The sequence below is a fragment of the Lytechinus variegatus genome, chromosome 7 (genome assembly GCF_018143015.1).
Source record: "Lytechinus variegatus isolate NC3 chromosome 7, Lvar_3.0, whole genome shotgun sequence".
Lineage (NCBI taxonomy): Eukaryota > Metazoa > Echinodermata > Echinoidea > Temnopleuroida > Toxopneustidae > Lytechinus > Lytechinus variegatus.
The window spans coordinates 22,477,796-22,498,173 of record NC_054746.1 but is presented as its reverse complement, the minus strand read 5'-3'; the positions used below and the strand labels follow the sequence as shown (position 1 = coordinate 22,498,173).

The window sequence follows — 20,378 nt, the reverse complement described above, 5'->3', positions numbered from 1 at the left end:
TATCTTCTAGACTGATTTTTATTTGATTTTCATTGAACTATGCCAATTTATTTTGCAATAACAATTTTACACTCCAAATTTAACATGCTGTCCTATCTCCGAACTCCCTTGTAGATAATTGAAATGAACTATGTCATTTTGTAGGTAATAGCAGCTATTTTAGACTCCATGTTTGGAAGCCATCTTGGAGTTTTGGAGATACTTCACCACAGACTGCTCTTGTAACTTGTTACAATTTACATGACCCTAAATATTGCTGAACAAAAACAAAATTAAAGACGCCAAAGTATAAGTAATAGATGAAATTTGGATTTTTTAGGCTTTGGCAATTTGCAGCCATCTTTGATTATTAGATAACCTGGTCTGATTTATATGTTTACTCTAACTTTGTTTCAATACATCTTTTTACGCCTTTAAACCAAAAAAAAAACCGAAATTAGATGACTAGGGTGGACAATGACTGAGTCATGTCCATTTTCTATGAATGGCGGCCATCTTGGATTTATGAAAACCCTCAACGATATGGAATTTTAGGATGTTAGTGAAGACATATTCCTGGACCTATCCTGAAAAAAAAAATCAGCTTGTTACAGTGTTACTAGAATTTTTTATGTAAAACCCAATGCTCTTGGCCTAATTTGGATTCTTCCGGTACCCAGTTCTTCTAAAGGATACCCCTTATTTTTTTCCATGCAAATTATAGATATGTCTAGTTGAGAGATGCCCATGTTACCTTCAATGCATTGGAATGCATCATCATGTTTGTGTCCGAATGAAAATACTTCATCTGCAAAAGTAATAAGCCATGTGTCGGTGTTACACGCAATATCATTGACTCCGTGAGTGGTATGTTTGCGTTTTAGATGATGAGATCTTTCTGATGAGAGCTTGGTTGATCCTCGTGTCGCAGTCATATCAATTAAACCGATCCCAAACCGACTCATTGAAAATAACGCAATCATTGTGATCGGTGTGGATTCGATGTCGTTGGTATGACGGCGACAGTACGATGATATCCATGCATCATGCTGCCACACCTCGATGGTGTTGTAGAGTCAAGGATGCAGATGGGTTACGAACTCAAAGAAGATCAAGGTCGGGATTTCTACCATCTTCCTAGCTTCGTGTCATTACCAACTCAGTATGATGCGACAACTATTTCAGGGTCAATGCGGTTCCATCACTGCATGCATGGGAGAGGAGTGAAAAAGAGAATTGTCGTTCATAAACAAAAAATAGAAACAGTGTTTCTAATGCTTTCCTGTGGCTAGAATGATAAGTATGCAATCTCCTGTGCAGCGTTTTATGATTATATTCATAGAACAACATCCTATAAAGGAGTGTTCATCTTTGTTAATTAAATATTTTTAATTTTATGATGCCCATTCTTATTACTCATGTATATCATTCAATATCAATGTCTCCCAATTTGGGTAATAGCCTATAAAGGAGTGGTCATCTTTGTTAATTAAATATTTTTAATATTTATTACGATAACCATTCTTACTACTGAGTCAAGTATATAATTCAATACTATTGTCTCCCAACTAGGGTAAGATAAGTGAACAGTACACGTTTTTTTTTTATTATTCCGGGAAGAATTCATTTACCGTCACGCAAGAGAGCGTAGCAGCCAATCAGTTACAAGGGCGTATTTTTTTTATTACAAAACTTTAAATTGGAGGATCTTATGGACAAATTGGGTTTTGCATTAAGAAAATAAGGGAAATCTGTCTGTTTTGCTATCAGTAGGGGAAGGCGGGGTAAGTTGTGACAGTTTTTGCTTTTTGCATGTTAGAATTGATATGATGAATAATCTTGTCAAAATAAGTACCTTGCCTTGAAATTTAATTCTTCTGAAATATTTTCCACCTATATATAACTTTCTATCCCCACACTGAAAGTCATTGTGACCTTTGAAAAAAACGATGTCAAATGGCTCAACTTGCCCCATATTTGAGCCACCTTCTGGGGTAAGTTGAGCCACAAAAACTATGTACAAAATGTATGAGGGGAGAACCAGCATGTCAATTTTTTGTTTAAAGTCTTTTCACTTGCTAATTCTATAAATACTAACATCCTTTAAAAGGAAAAGAGCAGTCATATAAATTTGCTCCTTTCAGCCAGCATTTCAATTGATTTTTATGGTTTGTTTGTTTTTTTAAGATACATTACCATAGGAATTACCATGGCTCAACTTGCCCCATGCTGTTTGGCTCAACTTACCCCAGCCCGAACTTAGTGCGATAATTTTGTATCCACATATTTATTATGCATCCATCATATAAAAGACTATGACAAGTATGAAGATCTATACCTGGACTAATAAAGTTGTTATCATGTCTTTATTATATCTAAAGACGTGTGTGTTTATAAAGCACTTATCTATTTCACACTCCTTTTTACTCTTTTGGCTGAAATTCATGTTTTTCCCTCTAAAAAACTACTTTTTGTTTCAAAGTTGAAAACAATGTGGTGGGGTTAGGGGTTATGCTATGGGTCATCAATACATGACACCACCACAATGTCTGACTCATTCATTATTTGCCTGGGGCTGGTGGCTCAACTTGCCCCTATGCTCAACTTACCCCACCTTCCCCTATAGTTTGATCCATTGTGAGGCTTGTTTAAAGATATTTATGATGTGAATATGCATGTTAACTACTGTCATTGTATACAAACCTCGCCCATTGTTCTGATTTTCACTTTCCTTTTCGTGACGGGTGATATATTTTTATTCTGTAAATGTGTTATTTCAGATAACAAGTTTGTTCAAAATACTGATTATGCCCGAAGGAACAACGGGTGGGCCTAGTATAAGAATTTAAAGTCCACCCCAACAAAATTTGATTTGAATAAAAAGGGAAAAGTCCAACAAGCATGCACAATACTGAAAATTCTATCAAATTTGGGTCTAAAATAAGAAAATGATGGTATTTAAAAGTTTCGCTTCATTTCTCAAAACAGTTATTTATGCACATTCTGGTCGATATGCAATGATGCTAATAAGGGAAATGATGACATCACCCACTCACTATTTAATTTTTATTTTATTATGTGAAATATGAGATATTTCAATTTTCTCTTCCTTATCATGTGGAACAAAGTTCTTTTACATCCTGAACATGTTGAATACAATTATCAAACATTTTGTGGTTCAGTCAATTTGGTCATTACTGCCAAATCTGTGAAAAATTGAAATATTGTATATAATTCAAACAATATAAAAAAAAGAAATAGTGAGCGAGAAACATCATCGACTCTCTCATTTGCATGTCACTGAGTTATGCATAAAACTGTTTTGTGAAAAATAAGCGAAACCCTAAAATGTCATAACTTTTCATAATATACATTCGATTTTGATGAAATTTTCAGCGTTTATGCTAGTTGATTTTTCTCTGTCAATTAAAATCAACATTTTTCGAGGTTGGACATGACCTTTAACAATCAAGCATTTTGTGCTACAAGTCAAAGTGGCATCTGTTCCAACCAGATTGAGTTATATCCTTGAATTATTGGAGCAAGCAAGGATATAAACCAAGTGTGTGTAAAACTGCATGGTTGACCGTTTAATTTCATTGATGAAGAAATAATTTAGCAGTCAGCTGGATACCCGGTTTATTCGAAGTTGTGCGACAGGTTGGTATACTATCTAGGCTAACTGTATAGTGTGTCCCAGAAAAGACAAAACCAATAATTTATCAATGTACAGTGGCAGATCCAGCATTGTTCAGCTGAGGAACCCCCCAAAGGGCCATTTTCTCTACAAAATGTTTTCGTACATGCGGATAAAGTCAAAGATCAACACAATTTTCGATTGCGCATATATACATTCGTAATTCCGAAGCTTCATTATTCCGAAGGTTCGTTATTCCGAAGGTTCGTATTTCCGAAGGTTCGTAATTCCGAAGGTTCGTTAATCCGAAAACAAAATGAGGTTCGTAATTCCGAAGATTCGTTAGTCGGAAAACGAAGTGAGGTTCGTAATTCCGAAGGTTCGTTAATCCGAAAACGAAATGAGGTTCGTAATTCCGAAGGTTCGTTAGTCCGAAAACTAAATGATTAATGAACCTTATTTCGTTTCCGGACTAACGAACCTTTGGAACAACGAACCTTATTTCGTTTTCGGATTAACGAACCTTCGGAACAACGAACCTTATTTCGTTTTCGGACTAACGAACCTTCGGAACATCGAACCTTATTTTGTTTTCGGATTATCGAACCTTCGGAATAACGCCACAAATGTTCGGATAAAAGAACCCTTTTACGTTTTCGGATTAACGAACATCGAGGTATAGGCAATTTATGTCTTTCGGAATTACGAACCTTCGGAATAAAGAGCCTTCGGAAATCGGAATTACGAAGTGTAACCTTCGATTTACCCGTCGATTTTTTTTCTTGTAAAAAATGGTACTCCTCCCGTCCTCCGATCATACCCTCTCCATTGACGCCCGAGGAGTGGGGGTGCAAAAATGATATTTAATGTTATGCTAATCTTGATAATTCGTCATTCACGTATAATTATGAGCTAAATAATATTTTAGGTAAGGATACCTAAATAAAGTCACCTGGCAGGCGACATGTTAATTGAAAAAGGACAATTTCCACATCTATGCCATAACGTTATCTCAATCAATGAAAGTGAATAATAAAGTAACCCCTGCATGACCTAATTTCATGCACTCACTGCAGCTGATTTGTTGATTTTTTCATTCATGTTTTGCTCTGAAATTTTTACGTCTTATCTTTCGTAAACGTTTATACATCATGAACTTTTTAGAAACTCTCACGAACATTACTGCTTGCCCTTTGTTTAGACAGGAAAGAATTTTGTGATTCTACCAAATTTCCTGAACATAATCATTTGAACCCGGGAGATGTTATGAATTACAATAGAGTTGCTGCTCTTGCTGTAAAATTGTCGACATGTCAGTATTAGGCCTACTCAAGTGTTACGATACTGCAACAAATAACAATCAGAAATTGAGATTTAAAGTTTAAACTTGATTTCTTTTTTTTTATTACAGGAAATAAATCATGCACTTAAAGGTCAAGTCCACCTCAGAAAAATGTTGATTTGAATCAATAGAGAAAAATCAGACAAGCACATTGCTGAAGATTTCATCAAAATCGGATGTAAAATAAGAAAGTTACGACATTTCAAAGTTTCGCTTATTTTCAACAAAATAGTTATATAAACGAGCCAGTTACATCCAAATGAGAGAGTTGATGATGTCACTCACTCACTATTTCTTTTGTTTTTTATTGTTTGAATTACGAATTTGACGATTAGGACCTCCTTGCCTGAAGCACAAAATGTTAAAATAATGGAATTCCACGTGTTCAGGGAGGAATGAAACTTAATTTCACATGACAATAACGAGATAATCAAAATATTTCATATTTCAAACAATAAAAAACAAAAGAAATAGTGAGTGAATGACATCATCGACTCTCTCATTTGGATGTAGCTGGCTCGTTCATATAACTGTTTTTGTGAAATGAAGCGAAATTTTGAAATGTCATAACTTTCTTATTTTACATCCGATTTTGATGAAATTTTCAGTGTTATGCTTGTTGAAATTTCCCCTTTTTATTCAAATCAAGTTTTTGTTGGGATGGACTTGTCCTTTAAACAAAATTAAAACAAATCTCGTGAAGAGTCCGATGTAAAATCCAGGGTTATAATAGTAAATCCAAATAAACTCCCAGTTGGTTGGCTTAGATAAGTTCACAATGATGGCGATGATGAAACTGATGTTGAAGCACGATGAATAACAAGAGTCACTGTAACGAGGTGAAATGTCCGTGAAGACGATGTTGATGATGATTAACAGTCAAATTCAGCAATCCATGAAAAGCGTTCATTAATTAAACAGGTTGATGATCTCGATGAGAACTGAGAATTCCTCTCTCAAAATAACAGCAAACAGTTCATTGATGGCGGGTAAATAATTCCACAGAAGATCAATATTCCAGGTGGAAATAAACCCTGCTCTGACATAAAGTCTGGCGTGAAACTCTGAGTTCTGATCTGATATGATGAAGTGATCTAATATAATATGATCATGTCTATGAAGAATCTGCCAGCTTTATACTAATTATAACTATTCTAGATCCTTCTAGTATTCACTATTATGGAAGCTTCTGGTATTGTCTTTTAAAAGAACATTCTCCTTTCAGGAGCAACCACACTCTTGAATGACCTCAATGAAATTAACATGTCAATAAAATAGCTAAGCCTATTGTTTACTAGAATCCTATTGTAAAGTAATGTCTATTTAGAAATAACAATAATCCTTGGCCTTTAAATAGGCAGAGGTCTGCTTAACAAAAGCTTTTACAAACATGTGGAATGTTCTTGATCATTCCAAGATATCCTTAAAGGGGGAAATTACTAAATAAATGAATGTAATTACTTTTACAATTCTTCTTATATATAACACAAGATATAGGAACAGTGATTCGCAATCATGTTTTCAGGCCATTCAAGTTATCAAGACTCAGTCATACGAAGCTTTTCATAAATCGATATAGAGACGATTTACGTTAACTAATGTAGTTTCGCCTATTCGAGTAGCCAGGGTGTTGTGAGGCAGGGCAATGACTCTACATGGAAGCTGGAAGTGTTACTTGTGTTATTTCAATCAACTGGGGTTTTTTTCAGAGACAATTTTTAATCATCTCCTGGGTTTTACCTTTTTAGAAGAAAACATTAAAGTGGCGGAAGTGGGCGTTGATATACATGATATTACCTGATGTTTAGCAAGACTAAGAGAGTGGGCCAAATATATTTAATTTGTGGAAAGCTGTTGGCGCACTATAGTTGGAAATCTTACGTGTATTTATATTCATCTTTGACGTATGTATTCATCTTATGAATTGTATTTCCAAGCCTATGTGTGTATATAAATTCATCTTCCATGTATGCATTCATCTTTTTAATATGTTTCACTCACTATCATATACCATTTAAAGGCATTTACTTTTCTCTCGCTTCTAAAAGTTCGTTTTGCGACAGACAATGAAAGCAAAGTTCATCGCCAAAAGGAACATAGAGCATGCATGTATAATTATAGTTCAAGCTTGAGTATTAGGATGAGGAAATGGTAGGAAAACAAATTATCAAGTAAAATATGAACAAAAAAAATACATGTGGTCAACTCGCCTGGTTTGTAATGAAAGATAAAAAAAAAAACTCCCCTGGTTTGAGTGGAGGTCATGATTTTCCTCATATCCTTTGACGTCGGCTCTATTTCTGACATTCATTATTGTTCTATATTCGAACTTCAATTTGATACCATGTCTCTTGTTGAAGATCGTTTCGACGAATTTGCATCCAAAATGTAGCGTTGTAGAAAATTCGATTTAGGGAGGTTCAAGGATTTGATCCGAAAGGCTCCAAGGTTGTGTAAAACATAAATTGCACTGGACGTATACTGGCCTTCAGAACCATATAGGCCGGTGTGAGGGAACGTGGGGCTCGGGAGTTGCCCCTCCTGATCTTAATTCAGAGGTAAGTTAAAAAAGAAACGAATACAAATGGATTGGGGCAAGAAATTGGGAGTGTTGAAAGCTCATATACCCTTGCACGATCCATTTTCCAAACGTTTTTAAAGATGATTCTGTCCACCATGGTTGATTGAACCTCCCCCTCGTGGACACCAGTCACGTCACACCGATATCCCCTTCAGTGGATGTCATCATACCAAATGTACTTGACATCTTATACAGGCATTGGATCCGTAGCATTACATCAGCAAAATACATGCGTGATCGAGTCAAATTGTACATGTTATAGCGTTTGGCATATCAGTTGGAATTACCCCATTGACCAACACGTTCTTCCTCGAAATTTGAAATTAATATAGTCTTGGGCCCCGTTACGTAAAAATAGTTTTTATTGTCTCACCTGCATAGCAGAGTGAGACTATAGGCGCCGCTTTTCCGACGGCTGTGGCGACGGCAACGGTGACGGTGGCGGCGTCAAATTCAAATCTTAACCTAAGGTTAAGTTTTTGAAATGACATAACTTAGAAAGTATATGGACCTAGTTCATGAAACTTGGCCATAAGGTGTATTACTGAACATCCTAGTAGGGTTACATGCCACATGACCAAGGTCAAAGGTCATTTAGGGTCAATGAACTTAGACCATGTTGGGGGAATCAACATCAAAATCTTAACCTGAGGTTAAGTTTTTGAAATGTCATCAAAATATATGGACCTGGTTCATTAAACTTGGACATAAGGTTAATCAAGTATCACCAAACATCCTGCATGAGTTTCACGTCACATGACCAAGGTCAAATGTCATTTAGGGTCAATGAACTTTGGCCGATTTGGGGGTATCTGTTGAATTACAATCAAAACTTTGAAATTTTTTGGATCTGATTCATGAAACTTGGACATAATAGTAATCAAGTATCACTGAACATCCTGTGCAAGTTTCAGGTCACATGATCAAGGTCAAAGGTCATGTGAGGTCAATGAATTTTGGCCACATTGGGGTATTTGTTGAATTACCATCCCATCTCTGTAAGTGTATTGGTCTAGTTCATAAAACGTGGAAATAAGAGTAACCAAGTATCACTGAACATCTTGTGTGAGTAATAGTAGTTTTCAAAGTCAGCACTGCTGCTATGTTGAATCGCATGATGCAGGTGAGACGGCCAGAGGCATTCCACTTGTTTATTATCAGACAATAAGATTGAAGGATTTCAGTCAGTAGCTTTAAATTGTAATTGCAAATTCGTTATAATAACAAGTTATATGTATGGGCACTTGAGGTTGATTGACCGGTGAGTCATGTTGATATGTTATTTACTAAAATAAAAAATGACATAGATCGTTAATGCAAGCTCTTTTAAAACCATAAAAACTATTGATTCAAGTGAACATTAATTTTTTTTCTGGGGTGGACTTGGTATTTTGAAGATATATCCTCATCGGGTCAAAATTCAAAACCGCTGTAGAACTGTCATTTTCAAATATCACCTTTGAATTTTAAAATACTTATCATGCCTCACTATTTTAAATGATATTTATAATTGTATTTTGTACCGTTTACGGTAAATATGAGCTTTTTTAAAGTAACGAATTCTGATTACCAATATTTCAACATTTGCTCATCCTACCTTCGGTATCCTCGAGCAATATGTTTTCAGACAAAGATGAATGATATCCGGCGTATAGTGTTATATTTTGACGGAACATGATTATTGTGTGGCTTCCTATTCTGAGGTCATTGTGGTGGTGTTGGACCTTATTGGTGAGTGATGGTCTGTTTTCAAATATTATGAAGTATGTGGGACGATCGTAAATCGGTTTCGTTCTCCAGCATGGATTTGAAATTTCGCCCCCTTATACCCCCTCCTATATATCCATGCACCAATATTTATGAATTGGAAAACTACTCATCAGATTCATATTATCGTCTTTGTTCTCTTCTTGTTACTCTTGTGAATTTCCTTTCCCCTCAGACAGATATAAGCCAGTTCGTAGTTCCTTTCTGCGCATGGTCAAAAGATTCTACGCATGATCAGAAGAAGGTCATTTGTACTAAAGTGACATGGTGCTTTAAAATCTAATGAGATAAGCACCATTTTTGATGTCTTGATTATTCATATATTCTTTTGAATTGTCGTTTTCATTGACATCCACAAAAAACAACAATGCTTCCACGAACGACTGGTATTTCACAGTTTGTCAAGTACATTGTGCAACATTCAAAGTAGGAATGCAACAAATGCCTTCATTAAGTGTTCATTGGTGTGCTATTCTAGTCACCTGGTGTATTCAATTTCTTCATCCTGCTATGTAAGGCAAGCTTACGTAATATCTTGCTTTGAAATCTGCCTGTCATGATGAAAGAAATGAAAATTGCCCATGAAGTAACCATGGAGCTAACAGTAACTACGAACTGGTCTATTCATCCAGTGAATCGTCATGAATGATACCCGTTCTGCGTCCCACTACGCTGTTTAAAATTTAAGCATCTTTTTTTTTAAGCCTGCCACTTTTACAACCGTTGTTTAAACTTTTTAAACAACTGTTTATAAACTTTTTAAATAAGTTGTTAAAAAGAATAGCAATTACAAAAAAAAGTTTGAAAAGGTTGTTAGAGTGACAGGCTTGTTTTTCTGTGATAGCTCTGTTAGTAAGTTTTATGAGCTTTTTGTCGTTTGTTGAAAATGACTTGTTGAAGAGCTCAAAAATGTAGCCTATAAAGTAAACATTATATGTAATCATTTTGTTAGTTTTGTTATAGCCTAATCCTGTTTGTTTGATTCTCGGAGGAATTATTTAGACGGTTTTCTTGAATAATTCTTGCTAAAATAAACTCAAGCTCATTGATTTATTTATATCACTCGACACACATCGTTTCATTTTTTTCTCCTGACCCCTTCCCTACGCAGTGCATAATCGACAGTGACAGAATATGATGTCGTGCTACTCGATCGTGTTTCTATCACAGTCTGACACAAAAAGTAACAGAATCCAAAATAAGTATCAATTGTGCAGCACAGTCAGGGATCTTGTATTGGCCTCACATCTTGATTTTTCCATGCAGTGCCTCCGATCAGGTACTTGATGTGGGGACCCGTCTGTATAGTCAACTTAAAATGGAAGTCGTTATGGTTCAATGTCAATGACAGGTGTGCTGCAATATAAATACATATCCGTCATATCCGCTTTTCCTCTCCTACATTTTTGGGGTTTGTGCGTTCTGTGTGGTTTGCTGGGTTGGAAGGGGGGGGGGGTGCACTGTCTATAGCAAACGGAAATTATGAATATGAAGTGGACAACTCTTGTGGAAGGAAATCATTGCTCAGGTCGGTCTTTATATTCGGTCTAAAGTCTTAAAGTTAAGCCTAGTATATGGGCGCTTCATGATATCCCCTGACCAACTGACCTCTTTCTCATGCCAGATGGAACTTTCATACGACTTCTCGACAGGTTTCGGCTGTACTGTCGCTGGTTTGTTGTCAGTTTATTGGTACAAGCATGGAAGCCCGACATCCATGGTGGTACAAGCACGGAGCTAAAATCAGAGCTCCATGGTACTTACTATACAAGCATACATGATAGTGTATATTTTCGCTATATATGGCTAATAAGATGAATAAGGTATATGATTTATATCCGGGATCTGCACCCTTTCACAGTATATCAGTACTCTCGTTTCACGACCCCCCCCCCCCCTGTAAAAGTTTCCAGAATTTAATATAGATACCATTTGTGGTAACGATCTCAAAACCAAAGTGTTTGTATGTATAGTTTAAATGAAAAATATGTGCCAAATAGCTGGAAGAAAATGTGTAATTGCTGAGAAATGGGAAAAATAAGCACGGAATTCCATCAAATATCGGGTATTTTTCTGAGCAATATTAATACACTGTCCCACGTATGCCTTTTTCACTCAACTTTTTGTATTAGTTATCATAATCATTGGTTTGTGCTACGATTTCACGATTTTAGAAAGATAAGTTTATACATTAATGTACCAGATCTAGATGAATGACAATTTAAAAGATTTTCTCGTAAAATAATTATTTGCTGCATACCGTCTTTTACCTTTAATAACTACACTTTTCATTGAATCGCTGGCGCCCCACGTTAGTGTTGCAGGGTTGTCTCTGCAGACAGGGACCCCCATTTTTACACTGAAAGTAACCAAGTTAAAAATGTGAGAATATTAACCATTTCCTCCTCCAACCATCCAGTGCCAACCACAGAGAAAGAGGTGATATGATATGATATTGATGTGACTTGTTTTTAATCTTTCACCATTCACAGTTTCACTGTATTCACTCACAGCTTCCAATCCACTGGCTATTTTTTTATATATTTTTTAATGATCCTTCCTTGTCTCATTCATGACAGATGACAGCTCAAAGTTAGGGAATGTATTATGGTCCAGAATTATGGAGGCATAATAATTTCTTTATTTATTTTGTGCTCTCTCAGAAATGATGTTTTAATTTTCTGTTGACCCATGAAATCCTAGATAGATCATGGATCCATGGATAGATCAAAGATCTGATATTACCGTGGAGGAGTTCCACACAGATGACATGATTGTATACCCTGCGATTTAGTGAGATTTTTGGTTCCTCTAATCACTGCTGTACAATATTTGAGAATCGAGGGGGGGGGGGCTTGTCCCCGGTCCCCCGGGATCCCCGCGGTGGGGATAAGATGGTATACAAAATGATTTAACGCACGATAGAATCTAAGAACCCAAACAGGTAGTGAAGTCCCAGGTCAAGTCTGCAGTCAAACAGCAGTTTTTGACAACTCCCCTTTCAGAAAATTTAAATTGGCTTCACGAGACTATACTTTCGCTGGTGTTTGGTGTTGTATAAAGAGAATTCGATCTTTCGACCCTACCATTTTACTCCATGTCATTTCCATGAACATTTTTGTTGAATTCCTTCGGGTGATCAAGGTCATGTTATATCAATCAGTGTCAACTCGAAGCTCGACTTCAAACGTAAATCGAACAGACACAAGCAATGTTCTTTCCAAAGTAAACAGTCTTTGGAGCCGTGTCCTCCTTCTTAGGACAAACAGTGCTGTTCATTTTGTAAACCAACACAAAGAAAGTTTTTGCACAAAAATGTTACACTTAACTTTTGGGAAGTGAAGCGCAACTGTGAGAGCGCTTAACATGAACAGGCACATACCATGGCCTAACTTTCTTTCTCACTTGATTATGGACTTCGCATCAATATATTGGCATGATGATGGTTTGCGTAAGTTCAATCACGAGGCTATGTTTTCTCTCTTTCTTTAATTATGGACAATAATTTCTGTTGAATTAATTGATTATTGCACTTCCCCTGCTTCATTATTTTAGCCCCAATTTTAGTTACTTGTTGGAGGATTTGGCACCGTGTGTATCGCTATACTGAACGCGTCATGATTCCTTGCTATAAATGAGCCAAGAAAATATAAAAAAAAGGAAAACAAACTGAAGTTTACTATATCCATGTAGGTCCATGCTATATCAATTCAACGCCGCGCGTAAACTGGATAAAGGTCAGTAACTTTGCTTATCCGCCGCTGGAAATTTGACCTAGGCATCATCATCAATCTCGAAGTTTCGATAAGAATGCTGCTTGTAAAATTCGGTCCATCATACAGTTTTCAGTGGATTTCAAAGATAATGTCTTGGTATTATCCCATTAAACCATTTGTAACCAATAACGAAACCATTTAGGCCTATTATGAATATGTATGTCAATATTCTTATGGTGTGGATAATATGAAATTAATATTTGTTTTCAACCAATTTCTTTCGCGAGGAACATTTATTTTTGTTGGATGACCAACCGAAACATAAGCCATGGAAATCAGACTCTTTGATTGAGTCTACATGCATGGCTTACTTGTTCAAAACCTTTACCTGTGCTCGCATTATTAACTTAGAATACCGTCGACCATATTCATCATTATTTCAGTCAATAAAATCCAACAATCGAATGAAGAGTTACTATTTTAAAAAAAAATCATTTTTTATCTATTTTTGGGGAGGGGGCGCGGATCCCGCGAGCCCCTGTGCAAAGTCATGTGCTGTGATCATGGTGTTACCGTTATTAGTGGTGCAGTGTTTTTAATTTGTGAGTAAATTAAGTCTACATTTAAAAGGTGCGAAGAGATCGACCAACCCCAAGTCAAAACGAAATCAAGAAGCCAAACTTTGTGACCGACCATAGCCCTCGTTCTAGTTCGTGGCCCACATCAAGAAAGAATGGGTCAGTGTGGTTATTCTGCTTCTCACGCTATATTCAAGTTTGAATTTTGAAATGACTTGTCGAAATCCCTTTGAGTAGGTCTAGATCAACGTAGATCACGGGGAAAAACATTGTAAAAGCTGACATGACTTGTGTAAGGTGACAGGTACGTCAAATATCTTCAAGCAGAGACTCTGTTTAGTGCCTTACAAGGGTGTCAGCTGCTGACCGCCTTTGGACTGAAACTGAAATAATAACTTCAACTTTGACTTGGAAAACAAACTCTACCGCATGCCAAGCGAAACGGCCGTAGACCAGAAGAATATCACGGATCAAAGTAGGATTCCACAACAAGAACGACTGTCGACTGACATGACAGTTGAAATAAAAATAATCAGATACACTGTATTTGCCATTATTCTTACTAAGAGTTCAAGATCCTTTGAAACATTAACTGAAAATAATAAAACCATGAAAATATTATTTCATTCGAAACAAATTTCTAGGCATTGGCTTACTCTCGCTATTGTTTTACAGTCTGTAAAATAAAGAAACCCACACACGTTGAAAACAAGCTCGGGAAAGAATACCTTGTGTATTTTTTCGATATGAAAATTATAGAATTGACTTCTTCAAAGAGGGCAAATTATCAGTTCCATACGGGAACAATATCACCAAGCCTTTTCGTGTACGTTAACAGAGTACAGAGGAAATAATAAATGACCCCTTTCATACATCCGATGTGCCCCTGCCCCTCATTCTCAAAACATAAAGGTCAATATTCATAATTCCGTAACCTCTATATAGGGGTATATCTCCTATCTATTTTGCTATCATGTAACGTGAATGAAAAACATTCTGTGTTTATGGCAATGAGTGAAATGAGCAGCACGTGTAAAAGAGTTCTTTACCATGTCTAGGCCTACAGGAAATATTTCCAGGAAAGATCACCCCCTTGAAGGGTATGTCATTGCTTGCATTGTTTCCTGCATGTGTCTGGCGGCTTACATTCAAAGTTGCGGGCTCTTTTCGGTGTCCCTATATAATTGGGGGCGTATTGAGAAGATGGTATAGCAACTAGCAAGACATAAACAAAATGCATGAATGGTTTAGAATGAACTGCTAAACAAGGGGGAAATGCGGGCATTTGACCACATCTTGTTATGTTTCAGAACTGTCTTGCCGATATCCTACAGACCCACTCAGAAAATCAAAAGATACTAGTCACGGATTTTAGAAGTCCTTTTTGTACGGGTACTGATTCGGTGAATTGGTTTTTCATTTTATTTTACAAGTTTCATTTGGTTTCATGAGGATGTGAAATTTTCTTTCAAATTTGAGAAAGATTTACAAAAAAACACGTTTGTGCACGAAGCATTACAGCAAGATTAAAACGCTATTAACGAATCACTTAATCCCTACACATTATACATGGCAATGAAAATCGCGGCGATCTCGTTCAACACTCAAGATTAAGCGGTATTGTTCTCAAAACAGTCCGAAGATCAAAGACAAAGCATAACAAGGAAATGCACATTTCCTTGTAATGCACCGGATACATGTCATTTTTCACTATATTCTGTGTTTTCCTTGCAGCTTTTCTTTGTCTTTTATTAAAGCTTTAAAAATGTTGTAGCTATCCCATGCACGTGGACTTAGGATACCTATAAAAAGGCCTTGCCAACTTAAACATCGACACTTCTTCTGAATTTAGTGACAAATAATTATAATTTCGATGAGTCATAAATTTGTCTTCTACTATCATTAACATATTTAGGAAGTTACCGAGCTGATCTATATGTTCTTTGTGTCTTTCAGACTGTGGTCCCATTACCAGGAGAAACGGCGTTTCTTGTCAGATGGTGCGTGATACCCAGGAATTACATTGGTGCCCCCATGATGGATTCAACCTAAATTCTAAGAGAACTGGAAGGAAAATATGACAGTGTAACAGTCTTCTCAGTGAAAAAAAAATCGCTATAGGCGTTGACTTTGATAATATCACGACTTTTGTACGTTTTGTGACGAGATAGAACAATCTGCTACTTCTATCCTTTTGTAAATTTAAATTACTTTCACTTTTTAAGACTTGTAACGTTTGGGTCATTTCGATTAACTGACCGGTGACAGTAACCTCGACAATGTGGAATAATCGAAAGCAGTTTCTACTAGGCAGTTTCCTATTCTTGGGTACTGTCACATTGTTCATGACGGTAGGTGATTTGCGAATGGTGGGTGTCACGAACTACCGTAATAAAGACCAGAGAGACGCTGAAACTGTACATGACCACGGTTGTTATACCATTGACACCGCATTCAACAACAAAAAACATCCCCCAAATGTTCGAGAAGAGCGCGGTTGTTCCAAGCGTCTCCCAGATGTACTCATCATTGGTAGTAAGAAGTGTGGCACCACGACTTTAAAAAACTTCTTAGGATTTCATCCGCAGATCGCTGTTGCGCAATATGAAGCTCATTTCTACGACACCAAAAGGTACATGGGCATGGATTGGTTTAAAGATCAACTACCGTATGCCCTTCCAAAACAACTCATTGTTGAGAAGACACCACGCTATTTCGTTTATCCTGGCATCAAGGAACAGATGAGGAAGGACCTCGACCCCGATATAAAACTGATCATCGTCCTACGAGAACCAATAACCCGCGGTGTCTCTGACTTCTTGCACATCACCTACAAGCGTTACACCGGCTTGGACAAGAAAGCTGTAAAACCCTCCTTGTCTCCAGAGCTAACAGAGCTTCGTAAAATATTCAAGAAGAAAGAAGCCGAATACAGTCGACGATATCCTAATTATGACAATGTGGGATTAACTTTTGAAGAGTCGGTCTTAAATGATAAAGGAGAAATTGATGTTAGCAGTGCTATTATTGACACCGGTATTTATGTAAAACATATAAAGGAATGGTTAAAATACTACTCGAGGGATCAAATTCTTGTCCTAGATGGTGAGCAGTTGATCCTAGAACCTTATGAAATCATGCAAAAGACGGAGAAATTCTTAGGTATTGAAACATACTTTTCCCCCGAGCATTTTCATTTCGATGTAAAGAAACGCTTCTATTGTCTTTCTAAGCCTATGTCTGTTTGTATGAAGTCATCAAAGGGCCGTATGCACCCGTCTATAAGTGATGAAATTGTTGAAAAATTAAAACAGTTTTATATGCCCTATAATTTAGAGTTGGAGGAACTCTTGAACCAGACTTTTTCATGGACACACATGTAAGTGAAACGACTTTGAAGATGGACATGTTTTGAGATTAAATTCGGTCTTCATATTTATTCTTCCACTTTTCTATATATTTGTCACCCTAATTTCGCCCATTTATTCTGGGCCCTGTGGCATGAAATCGATTTATGTTAACTTTGCCATCCGATGATAACATTTCTCAACAGCCAATTAAAATGAAGGATTTTATGGAAGTTACCGTTGGAAGGCAAAGCTACCTTGCATAGTATCGGGGTCCAGATTGTATTTTTCGTGTTACATTCTATGTTACCTAACGCTACAAATTTTGAATTTATTTTTTGGTTGTTTAAAACTTTGTTCGAATTAAAATTGTTATATTTAGAATTTATTGAAACGCCACCATGATTACTGATTATACACTATACTATTGAAATAATTTGGTATAATATTCAAGACTAACCATCAAAATACGCACGTTTTTAATCTATGAATTTGTATTATAGATTATACCAAACAAATCTTCATTCCAAGTTAGTCATGTATTTCCACAAGATCAGGCAATGAAGATAATATATCTTTGCATACAGGTAAATCAATCATTGTCAACGATATTTGGCAATCACTTCTAAATTTCCCCACCATTATAAGTTATCGCTTTTCAACTGAATGATTTCAGGAGTTTGTCAAGATATTTCACTATTGTACATGATAACATTCGTTTTAACATAATTCTGTTATTGCCTGTCGTTACAATAATTGGTACAATGTGAACTGGCCTAAGTGTCTTGGGGCGACGGATCTCAAAAGTTTCACTACCAAGAAAAAAAAAGGAGAACAAGAAGTAAATGAAAGAAAGGAGGGCGAAATTCAATATTTTTTCTTGATAATGTGTCAAAATCTATCACAAAATTAGATTTTAATTTTTAGAAAAATTTATATTTTAGCCTTCCTCGCGACCTTTTGAAATTTTGCCACATCTGCTAGGTTGTGCCCCTCGTTTTTTTTTTCTGGGGGGTGGTCATTATGCTACTGTTGTATGTCTGATGTGTGGGTAGGTTGATGAAAGATAAAAATATGCAAATTGTAGGCTATAGGCCGTCAGAGAGTCAGTGTTACAAACATTTTGTGTTTCTCTTTGAAATGTTTCTGTTTACAAGAGCATGCTCAGTGGTTAAACGGAGAAACCATTAAAAATGAGTATCATCGGGTTTATCATGTTTATGCTCCTTATCCGTTGTTTTATTCTACTTTCATATTTATCAAGTATTAGCATGAAGTATCAAGAGTATGATTTATTTGAATGTAAGCCATGTAAAAAAAAAGTGTGATTCAAAGGGCATTTCTGTGACAAAGGCCCATCAAGTTAACAAGTGTCCTTTTAGATTTTGTAATTTCTTCCTATGGTAAGACGATGTTAAGCCCCAACAAAACGGGTATGACAGTTTTGATTATGCAAAGAGAGTGAAGGTTGATTGTTTAAATTTGCTAAACAATATCGAATACTTAAGATGTGTCTGTTCTTCCTTTTGTCTTTGTTGGCAATAGTTTGTCTTGTTGTTAAATGGAATCTTCGAATACCTTGTATATACAATGGATTTTTTTATTTCTATTTGAAGAAAAAAAAAGTGTTTGAGTACAATGTACAGAAATTTGACAGAGATTTGAATTGAGCATGTGAAGTTTGCTCATTGTGAATCTTTCTGTATACAAGTTCATGATGTTGGAACATTGTACTGCGGTGTTAAACTGACACCAATAATTGGTGTTAATAGAGGACCACACCATGAGGTGTTAAAATTACACCCTATAGAGATTAAACATAACACCGAAGAGTGTAAATGTAACAACAAAAGGTGTTGTAATAACACGTATAGGTGTAAACTAACACCACCAATTTATCACCGGTGTAAAATAACTGGTGTGGTCCTCTATGTACACTGGTTAACACCACAGTTTTTGCTGTGAAGGGATGTGGAACTTCTGTGTCTCATTTCTGTTAAATTATAATTGACTCGTGCAGCATGAAGACTTCGGTTGATCGAAATTACGGTAGGTCTGTGGATTAAGTGGGTGCAATGTACCAAAAAGTCCTAAATACATCTGAAAGTGAAATTAATGAAAAATAATCATATATTTAGTGTGAGGACGGGAGTCGTGAATTAATTCATTTTGCACAGTAAGTGTACCGTGATATAATTTTTTTTAATCCAATGTTAATTAGAGTTCATGTGAAGGGAGCCCATTGAGTCATACAGTCAACAGCCACTCCTATGGAGTGAGCAATCGAATGTATTTTATTTATTGTTATTGTCCATAATGGACATTCTAATATGAATTACCTGTATTCATTGTGCAGTGGTAAGTTCAATGCGAACTGCATGTATTGTGCTTTATATTTGTAATGTTTAGGCACTGTACAATTTGAAACAATGGGTTGTAATTTTGAAGAAAAAAGTAGGCCTATCTTTACATCTTTCATTAAATTATTTCCCCCTTTCTAGATACACCACTTTCGTATATGATCTACCTTAGAGAAGGGCAGAACGGATGGGATAGTTCACAAGAGATAATTGAGAAACTTAATGTAATATATCAAGTTGTTAAATCTATTTTGTTAATGTATACATTGTTATTATTTTTTATGAATTGATTTTGTGTAAATTCTATTCACCCATGCATGAACAATATGAATACGTCTTTATAATTTTTGAATTTAAGTATACTGATTGTAAAGAATTAAAAATATTAATATTGATAGTTCCATTTTGTAATAACTTGATGTATAATAACATAATGATTCGGGTGTTTACTTTACCGTGAGCATGTAAATGATAAGACCACAGTCTGACACCACTGAATGTCATCATCCCATTCACTCTTTCACAGTCGTTTATCATCTATTAATTATTCTTGTGTGACATGGTTAATACCTGCAATGTACCTCTATATTTACTGACTTGAATATATTTTTTTTCATGTAAATTGCAACGTTTTCTCAAAATTCATTAAATACCTGAACAAAAACATGAAAATCTTACCAGTTATTTATAGCTTTATTTGTCCCATGAGTCATAATACTATAGCCTATCCCGAAAAGAAACCCCAAACAAATCAGTAATTAAAAATGCACAGAGTCATAAGCGTCTTGAGTCCCCCCCCCCATTTGTGTTACGTCCCTAAAATCTAATCTAGCACATCTATTGTCACAACTTTAAAAAGATTGACCCTATATCCATACAATATCGGATATATCCATATACATTTTCTGAAAAGAATTTTCATGAGGATTCAAAAAATGACATTAAAATGAGGTAGGAAGAACTATGCATATTCTATAAATGAAATTGTTCAAATTTTTAGGACCCCCTATATACTTGATTTCAGATATCCATATTTATTTCCTCTTTGTAAATTAGTTATCAGATTTTGTA

The 20,378-nt window shown here is 36.0% G+C and overlaps 1 protein-coding gene across 1 annotated transcript in view; it reads left to right on the top strand.

Annotated features, from left to right (window-relative positions):
* LOC121418771 (heparan sulfate glucosamine 3-O-sulfotransferase 1-like) overlaps window positions 1-19,889 on the top strand; it is a 29,929-nt gene extending 10,040 nt beyond the window's left edge. Inside the window, exon 2 of the mRNA XM_041612871.1 lies at window positions 15,557-19,889. Coding sequence (XP_041468805.1) covers window positions 15,880-16,983 — 1,104 coding nt within the window. The 5' untranslated portion in view covers window positions 15,557-15,879 and the 3' untranslated portion in view covers window positions 16,984-19,889. The remainder of the gene's footprint in view (window positions 1-15,556) is intronic.
* The last annotated feature ends 489 nt before the right edge of the window (window positions 19,890-20,378 follow it).